This window comes from Apaloderma vittatum, unplaced genomic scaffold (assembly GCF_000703405.1).
Source record: "Apaloderma vittatum isolate BGI_N311 unplaced genomic scaffold, ASM70340v1 scaffold13196, whole genome shotgun sequence".
NCBI classification, from domain to species: Eukaryota; Metazoa; Chordata; class Aves; order Trogoniformes; family Trogonidae; genus Apaloderma; species Apaloderma vittatum.
The window spans coordinates 149350-158258 of record NW_009721371.1 but is presented as its reverse complement, the minus strand read 5'-3'; the positions used below and the strand labels follow the sequence as shown (position 1 = coordinate 158258).

The window sequence follows — 8909 nt, the reverse complement described above, 5'->3', positions numbered from 1 at the left end:
GGGAAAGAACAAATGTGAACTCATCCAGAACTTTCGAGGCAAGGAAAACAAACTGGCCTATAGTGCTGGAAGCAGATGGATTTCTCTACAAAGCTGTGCTAGCACTGCCACTTCAACAGCTGGGCAGATTTAGCCTCTGCTTAGAGAGCGCAGCTGCACTGAGAGCACAAAGGATCGCAGCATAAAGCTCAGTTGAGGCAAGAGGTGCCTGGGTGGTGGGGATGGCTGACGGGAAACATCTGTTTTTGAAGCTAGTAGCTCTGAGGCAGCTGTCAGAGGTGTCCTGTGAGTTCCTCGTCTCCGAAGTTGTCTTCAGCTGTCAAAATACATTACGCTGGGCCCCTTCCCAGTGGGACACAAACTGGGAAAGAATAGGAGGAATGACAGCACTGTGAGGAAGGTGTGAGGTGTAGTTGTTGCTTTCTTGCATTCTTGTTTTTACTGCTAATCTGGGGGATAGTGAGGATCCAGTGAGATCTGGTAAATGAAGCCCTTTTATAGCAGAGATGTCTCTCAAACATTTTTCTGTATTCCTTGCATACTCCAGAGGTTGCCTGTGGAGATGTTCTTAATATTTACTCCTTCCCTTGCTTTGACATGCTCTGTGGTGATGTTGGTCAACTTCTGAAGCCTTGCTTTTCTCTTCCTTTCGTTTTTGTCTGTATAATGTCACTGTCTGGATTTGGGGGAATTTCCCTATCTGTTTTACACCACTGTCAATCATGTATGGCAAGGTAGAGGGGAGGTGGGCCTGAGTGTGCTTAGCCTAGTGCAGGAGAGCAGTTGTGTGGGGAGTGCATGTATATGTGTGTGTCTGAGCCAAAATCTCCACAATCCGTTTCCTAGTGAATGAGACAATGCTGCTGGCAGGCTGCCTCCACAGTTAAGCTAAAGAAAAAGATGAGTAACTCTGTATTTGCAAGCCCTGCTGCACAGGACAGTTTAGACAGGGTGTTTGGACAGGTCAGAGGTCCCTTGTACCCACTTGGCACTGGGCTTTTAGTTTGCAGTGTGGCAGGAAAAAGGTGAGCCAAACTGCTCCCAAACTACTACAAAATAAATTAACACCGTCTGTCTTCTATACCCTACAGATTCCCTTAAGTTACTTTTTTGCGTAGATCCACTAGTCCTTGACTTATAAACTAATTGTTGCTGTTAGGATCTTCTCCAGTTGCTTGTATGATACCAAAACAGTTCAAGCTGACTGGGTTGGGATGAGCAAATCACACATCAAGTTACTTGGTGCCTTGGCGGTGTTGCTGGCCAAACATGCCTGCGGGTCACTGTCTGTGGGCTTACCAAGTCAGAGGGCTGGGTGGACTCCCCGTTAACATTTATGTTTTGTGTGGTCATAGGACTGATGTGTAGTCCATCTACAAGATCATTTTTCTTTATTTAGAAGTGCTTGACAACTCTTTCTTTATGCTGTCTTTATATGGCAGAATAACTGATGGTCTTCTTATATTTACAGTCTGAAGGCACGAGGCTGCAGAAGGACCTCCGGACTTACCTGGCTTCTGTAAAAGGTAAGGTCTGCATAAGCAGAGAAACATTTTCTCTCTAGTGCTTACCTATGCAGTGAGGTTTCTGCAGCCATTCTCTTCCTGATGTTTCCTTAGGTGTGAGTTGTAGCAAAGGTCGGCCTTGTCTGATCTTTTAGAATCCTTCAGGATCAGCTGGGATGGAATGGCATTGTGATTTGGTGCCAAACATGTGGTGCTGTCTTAGCAGTTAGACCATCTTATCTTCAGGTGGAGGGTGAAGACAAAGGATTTGATGCAACTGCATCCTTGGTTCCTTTCTCCCCCTAGTTGCCTTCCATCTCTGTTATCAAGGGTCAGATATTCTGTAAGCAAGAGCCTGGCATTTGTTATAACCCATTCAACAACATCCAGTGTCTCCATTCCTCAGAACGAGGATTAAACTGTGAAGAACACACTATTTCCCTCTTTCTGAAGCTGTTCTCTCTTTTCTCCTAGCTATGCATGAGGCCTCCAAGAAGCTGACAGAGTGCTTGCAGGAAGTTTATGAGCCGGATTGGCCTGGGAGAGATGACACTAATAAAATAGCAGAGGTAAGACTCTATTCAGGATGTGGGGTCAGGAGGCTCACTCCGTCAGCAGAGATGAGCTTTGGAAGCTGTGTCTGTGTTTCACATTTCTTCAGGCACATAGCTTTGCAGAAGAATTGGAAGGACAGGCTTGGTGCTGGGAAGAAAGAAAAGCTGAAGGGATGGGGCCTGTATTTTTGTCTGTGTCGGTCGCTGGCCGTAGATGCTGGAATGCTACATGGAGTCATATTCTTATCCCCACAAGCTATTTGTTCCCACAGCAGTGGCTGAACAGAGACAGAGGATGCCAAAAGTGTCCATAGGGTCAACTGGATGTATCGCCTATGCTCTGTGCAAGAGAAAGCAGAAGCTTAATCTATAGTGAAAGCATGGTCAGAGCAGCCGTTGTGTAGCTGCAACAACCTCCCACTCGCAGCACTACCACCAGCTGCTGTATTTTAATTGCCACCTTGTCTGGTTGAGCCATGTGTCACCCCAGCCTGCTGTTCTGATCCCTTGGTAAGGTGATGCCTGTCCAACTTGCCCAGGTGTTTTCTGTGGAGCTTAGGGCGCAGCCTGTCATTTGACAGCTTGGATCCCCCTCGGCGTGTGTGTGGTGGGTCCAGCTGGAGGCGGGCACCCTCTGCTCTCTTGCTCAGCTGTTGTGCTGAGCAGCAGCTGTGGCACTTCAGCTCTGTGCATCCATCTGCCACGAGGCTGCAGGACTGGGCTTATCTGCAGCTGTCTGTGGCATTGGAGCAACGGGGAAGGAACAGAGGAGAGCAGGAGAAGGATTCTTCCCTTGTTTTCCCTTGGTGAAAACCTCACCTGAAATAACATTTGCGTCTTGCCTAGGAAATACTGACCTGAGAGCAGATAATTCAAACAAAACCTGAACATTTCCAGGTCAGTTCTTGCATCAACGTGGAAACTTTTCGTTAGGAAGTGCTGCTGCTGTAAATAATGGAGTTGTAATTCAGCTAATTTGACTTCACGTTCTCTGTTAGCCTTTTTCTCTCTTCCTGAGCTACTGCGGTACGTCCTGGGAGACTGTCACTTTGCAGAGGTCAAAGGGAGCACGAGTCCTGAGAACTGACTGTAGCTGTGCTGGGGGTCCGCTTTCCAGCCTTCCGCTTCCCCCTTTAATGCTTTTGTTTATGTGTCTGTCTTTCAGGAAAAGATAGGCGGAAGAGAAGTGCTATTCCTGCCCCCCAAAATAATAAATTCCCACAGAAAGTAGACATTTTTCCTGAATATTTTAGCCAAAACCCTTAATTCATTTGGAAAAACAGGAGAGAGGGGCACCTAATCCAAGGTGTTCAGGGGAAATTACTGAACCTAAGATGAGATAAGGATAAAGCATGCACAGGTTAGGCTACAAGCCTAAGCAGTGGGCTGAGGACTGAAGACTGCTAGAATAGCTTTGTGGTAGTGTTTGTTATCCTCTGGAAAGCTGTGCTACAGTGAAAAGCAGAAAATGGTGCCAAAGTGGTGTCAGGTGTCCTGTTTTTGTGGCTGCTGGGAGAAGGAGGTAAAGCCAACCTGACCTTCATCTTTCCTTCTGTTGTACAGACTTGGAGTAGCACTGCAGTGGGGAAGACGGTCCATCAGAGGCAGGTTCACAAAGGGTGCTGTGTCCTTGTAGAAGTCACCTGAATTAGCAGCATCAAGCTTTATTCTTTGTTTCTACATCTCTGGCATGACCTCTCTTTTCAAACTAACTTCTTTGCTCCTTAGTTTTTTCCCAAGAAATTGCTATTTCTGAAGAGCTCGGGGGGACCAAAATTGTTGACTCTAGCACCCACAGAGAAAACCAGAAGTGCAGATCTCTCTGTTCTTAATGGTGAGCTCACTACTTTGTTTTTCAGAACAATGATCTCCTCTGGACGGATTTCCATCAGAAGCTGGTGGATCAGGCACTTCTGACCATGGATACATACCTTGGCCAATTTCCAGATATCAAAGTAAGATTCTCTTTAAACCTTTTCATCTATAAAATCACAGCAGATGAAACCTCAAAAAAACCAATTTCTTGCATCCCCATCTTCTTTAGGAAGATGTGTGTGCTGTGCTGCTCTGAACTCTCCTTTTAGAGCAGCAAAGATCTTTGCAGCTGTGGGTCATGTGAAAATGTTATGCTCTCCTTTGGGCTTGAAAATGAGTGTGAAGAATCCAAGCAAAAGATGCTAGAGAGAAAACATAAGTGCAAAACAAGGAGGATCTATAAAATTTCCCGTTGTATCACAGTGCTGCAGGGCAGTGTCAGCAATAACTCACAAGCTCTCAGTCTCTCTTTTTGGTCCTTTGTTGGTTTGAATTTCCTTTTTAAGTGCAAAGCATTGAAGAAGCAGTTATTGGCAAATGCACTTTTTAGGTAGTGGCTGATGTGTGGAAGGCAGATTTCTGTGTGTTCCCTGAAGTTCTGCTGTGCATACAACCAGCTTGTTGTAGGGAAGGAAAAATGCTGGGATAAGCACCTTTTTTTGGGAGGAGATTTTATCCAAGGACCTGGAGTTGAATGATGCCCTGTGAGCTTCCCTTCCTCCACAGTTATCTCCTCCCCGTTTGGTTTGAGAAAGTTATGCAGGAAATGTCTTTGCCATATGGAAACACTAGTAATGATATCACCACATGGGAAGTATCAGCTTGGCTACTTCCCAGCGAAAACAACCCTTTCCCCACCACATGTCTCATAAAACGTTTGTCAATATTTGTTACTTCAAGAGGATTGTGCTGTATCAAAGAGGGGCAGGTCACAGGCTTGTAAAATGTGCCCCGAACAGCAGTGTCCTTGCATCCTGGGACTCCTTGTTTTTTGCTTCATTTTTCCAGCCTCTTCTGTTCCTCCAAGTCTGACATGGAGAAAGGCAAAGGGCCTTGCTGTTACCTTCCACTCGCTCAGGGCCGTAGAGCTGACTGCTCCCTGTGTGCCGCGGTTAGCGCAGAGGCTCGTGCACTGCTTCCTGAGCAGAAGACTTTATTTCGGGTTTGCTGTAGACTCTGGCTTCTGCACTGCTTCAGTCCAGATCACATTTTACCAGCCTGGTCAACTGAGCACTGAGTCATAGAATCATATCATAGAATCATAGAATGGCCCAAGCTGGAAGGGACCTTAGAGATCATTTTAATCCAGCCTCCCTGGCGCCAGGGACGCCAACTCTCGACTAGATCAGGCAACACATGGGGACTGAACGGGAATCGAACCCGCAACCTTAGCGTTGTTAGTGCTCAACCGACTGAGCTAACCGGCTCAGAGTGTCACTTTTTTGCCATGCTGAATAACTTCAGGATTTCTTAATTCTTTTGGGGTCTCGCCGAAGTTTTGTGGTGGGATTTTAAAGGGAGCACAAGGGGGAAACCACCAAACTTCCACTAAAACTCAATGTGATAAGCACTGAGCTTCCATGGATCCTTTCTGACTTCCACATGGATCACTAAGGTGTTTGTTACTAATGTTCCATTCTCACTCTTCAGATGATGCTCTAGAAAATAGGAAGTTACAGCAATTTTACATAAAATTGAAGTAATGCTTTAAAAAGAGCACTACTTACCTCTGCTTCCCTTCCTAAAACGAGTGAGAATTTGGCTTTCTGTTGGTTCCTGCAATCAGATATGGATATATTTCACAAGAGTTGGCTGTTTGTTTAAAATGCGCTTTCAGCTGTGTGAATTTAAAAAGGTCAGTATGGTTTTATTGGTAATTCAGCTGGATACGTCGTTATCCCTACCCCAGAGCAGTAAGAAGTGCCCAAACCAAGAAGTGGCTCAAATCAGGTATATTTTCTTTAACTAGTAGAAACTCCTGTAAGTGCTGTTGTTGAGGGTTGCTACAGTTGTACAAAAATGTAGTTTAGCTTCACATAAGGAGTTAAGAGTTCTTGAGATTGACAGGAAAAAAACCCAACCCTCCCCAGTCTTACGTAGTTTACAGAATGTTTGAGTTGCTTTTTCCTGTTGTGTTAGTAGTTTTTTGTTCTTTGGTTTCTCACAAAGCAAATATTTTGCTTTTCCTGGAATTCTGGCATTACTTTGACAACGAATGATGATTTATGGAGAGAAGATGATTTTAATTTAGTTACGTGAAGGTCTGCTTTTTAACAGCCCAGTAATTCAAATGTATGATGAATTAGATCATGCATGCATTTTTTTTTGTGTTAAATTCTAACATATTCTGAATCCTTCTTCATCTGAGAGACTGGAAAAATTCCCTTAAATTTTTTGGAATTGCAGTGGGATGAAATGTGAAGGAGTAATGTGAAAACATAGCATTCGTTGAGTAAGGAGTTTGTATAAGTTGAAGGGAATAATTTTTAAATTTTGGATGAGGAGAGGTGAACATAGCCTGTCTATCTAGTCTAACATGTAAAACCAGAATGCAAAAAGTACTTGCAGGTCAGTATCTCTGACTTCTTGAAACAGTACTCTTGCATAATCTATAACACTTCTGAGTGAGTTTTTGGTTGAGGTTGCAGAGTACACAGTAAGAGTGCAGGTCTCTGCAGTGAGCCCAGAGAAGATAAACCATAACCCCAGTTCTGATTAGCTGTGGAATTGGTGATTTTCTGTCTTGCACTGAAATGGATTCCCTGTTTCTACTAGTTTTAAAAGTGAGTATCAGTAAAGGAGGCAAAAAAAAGTGAACTGTTTGTGTTTGTTTTGTTTTAAAGCAGGCTCAAATTAAGATGCATTTGTTGCAAAGCAGTAAACTCTGTTGGAGTTCGCTTTTTACCTCCAGACAGTGGTGGGTGGCTGCAGCTGTTTTAGAGCCACACAAGGAAGCTGCCCTGCAGCCTCCCGGGACTGGGCTGAGTCCCGTTACTGCCATCACCAGCCATCGTGCCATCAGCGGTGACTGCAGGAGGACTCACGTGCCGTGTGTCCGTACCTCTCCGTGTTTCCATGTACTCTGGCAGAAATGTGAGGGCAGGGGTCTGAAGATCGGAGGCCACACATAAAGGGCGGGAGTGACCTTGTTTGAGAGATGGGTGACATTGAATCAGACTGCCTGGAGGGGTGGCAGGGAGACCTGGAGGTGGCTATTTGCTGGGTCAGAGGTGGGCAAAACTCCAGCTGTCTCTGTCAGTCCAACCTGGGGGAAAAAATCCTCTCTTTTAAATCCTAGATCTGGCCCTGTGTTTTGTGTGGTGTGTGTGTAAGACCCATTAACTAGCATCTCAGAGACTGTCCTGCTGCTGGAAGCTCTCTCTGACATCCCGTCTCTGTGCCTGGCTGGCAGCATGATGTCTGGGAAGTGTCTTCTAGTGACCTTGACTGCAAGGTGGCTCAGCTTCTTTGTGATTCCTCTCTCGGAGTGCGTTGAGTGCTTTGAAATCAGTTTGGGTGTGCGTGTGGCTGAGATCCTGCAGATCCGCTGTGACTCACACGGAGCTGCACCAACATTTGCTGAAAGAGCAGAGGAGAGTGTGTGGGAGACGTGCAAACTGGTCCCAGCTGGTCTGGCAGAAAGATCAGCCCTGAGTGTGGTTTTGCAGTTTATCTGCAGGAGCCTGGGGAAACGAGACTGCATCTATCTGCCAAACGCATTGGAGGGGAAGATTGTGGTTTTGCAAGTAAATCCCTATGCCAATTTTTCATCTTGCACTCTCAATTTCCCTGGGTGCTGCAGTTAATTAGAAATCCTTCTGGCTCCTTGCCATGCCTTTTCACCTTTTCACTCCGGTTCTCCAGCCTCTGTCTAGACTGCTGATCACTGGTGCTGGACCAGGCTCTCCAAGCTGGAAGGGTGCTAGGGTCAGGCTGGGAGGACCTGTGCTCCAACCCAGATAGTCTGGGGCATTTGTAGACACGAGCAAGGGAGGCAAGGGTCTGAGGGGGTGGATGGTTCTTAAAACAGGGAAGCCCAGTTGGCCTGAGCCTTGACGAGGTGAAAGTCGGCTGGGGAAGAGAGCCTGAGGCACCTCACATGAAGAAGGGTCTAAAGCTAAAGGCCCAACTGTGTGTTCTGGGTCTCACCCATGGACTTGTCAGGAATCCATTCCCGAGCATGAGTCTGGTGCACAGTTGGCTCCCTCCTTGTGGCTGTTGCGGCTTCAGTGTGTTGTGCTCGTTAGTGATGCAATGCTTCCACTGCTCCCTTGCACTTCTCATGCTTCATAGCTGGTTACCGTGGACCACTGCTGGTGGCTGCGGTCTCTGTGTGGACCTCCTGTTGCAGGGTCCAAAATGCTGTTGTAGGCATATCCTGAGTGTGTGGTTGAGTGCTTTAGCCACATTGGCAACAGCAAAGCCTTTTGTTGGACTTAACCTTTTGAGCTTCCACATGAACTAGGGCTGTGAGCTAGCTAGTTAGAGTCTGGCAGCAGCCCTCAAGAGGCTCTAAAAATGATGAAGCAGGTGCCTATAGGATGCAGACACATGGAGAGGCTTAAGAAGTACCAGAGCTACGGTTCTGAAAACATTAATGCCATCCAGAGGTGAGGCCTGGTGTTGGCTGGATCCCGTTGCTTTCCCTGGCTGGATCTGCTCTCCTCCTGAGGAGCTCCCTCGAGAATGGTGGTTGTCCCAGGTGGCTCCCAGGGCCGTCCCTCTGGGCAGCCTGTGTGGAGTATCCACCGAATGGCCTTGTGTGGGCAGAGCATGGAGCGCTCTGGAAGTTGTGTGAAGAGGAGGGAGGGCTTCCTGAGAGTTTTGTGGTTTTGGCTGCTGGGAAAGTTTGTCACAACTCTTTTCTCCATTTTTTGTAGTCTCGTATAGCAAAGCGAGGAAGGAAGCTTGTGGATTATGACAGTGCCAGACACCACTTTGAAGCCCTGCAAACTGCAAAGAAGAAGGATGAAACCAAAATCGCAAAGGTAAAGGAAGCAGAAAGATATGCCTTCATCGTTTTATTTTGGGAGGT

The 8909-nt window shown here is 46.4% G+C and overlaps 1 protein-coding gene across 1 annotated transcript in view; it reads left to right on the top strand.

Annotated features, from left to right (window-relative positions):
- Nucleotides 1-8909, top strand: part of BIN1 (bridging integrator 1) — a gene marked incomplete at its 5' end in the record, with an annotated part of 51680 nt that overhangs the window by 4330 nt on the left and 38441 nt on the right. Inside the window, 4 exons of the mRNA XM_009871363.1 lie at nt 1472-1526; nt 1980-2074; nt 3919-4014; nt 8755-8862. Coding sequence (XP_009869665.1) covers nt 1472-1526; nt 1980-2074; nt 3919-4014; nt 8755-8862 — 354 coding nt within the window. The remainder of the gene's footprint in view (nt 1-1471; nt 1527-1979; nt 2075-3918; nt 4015-8754; nt 8863-8909) is intronic.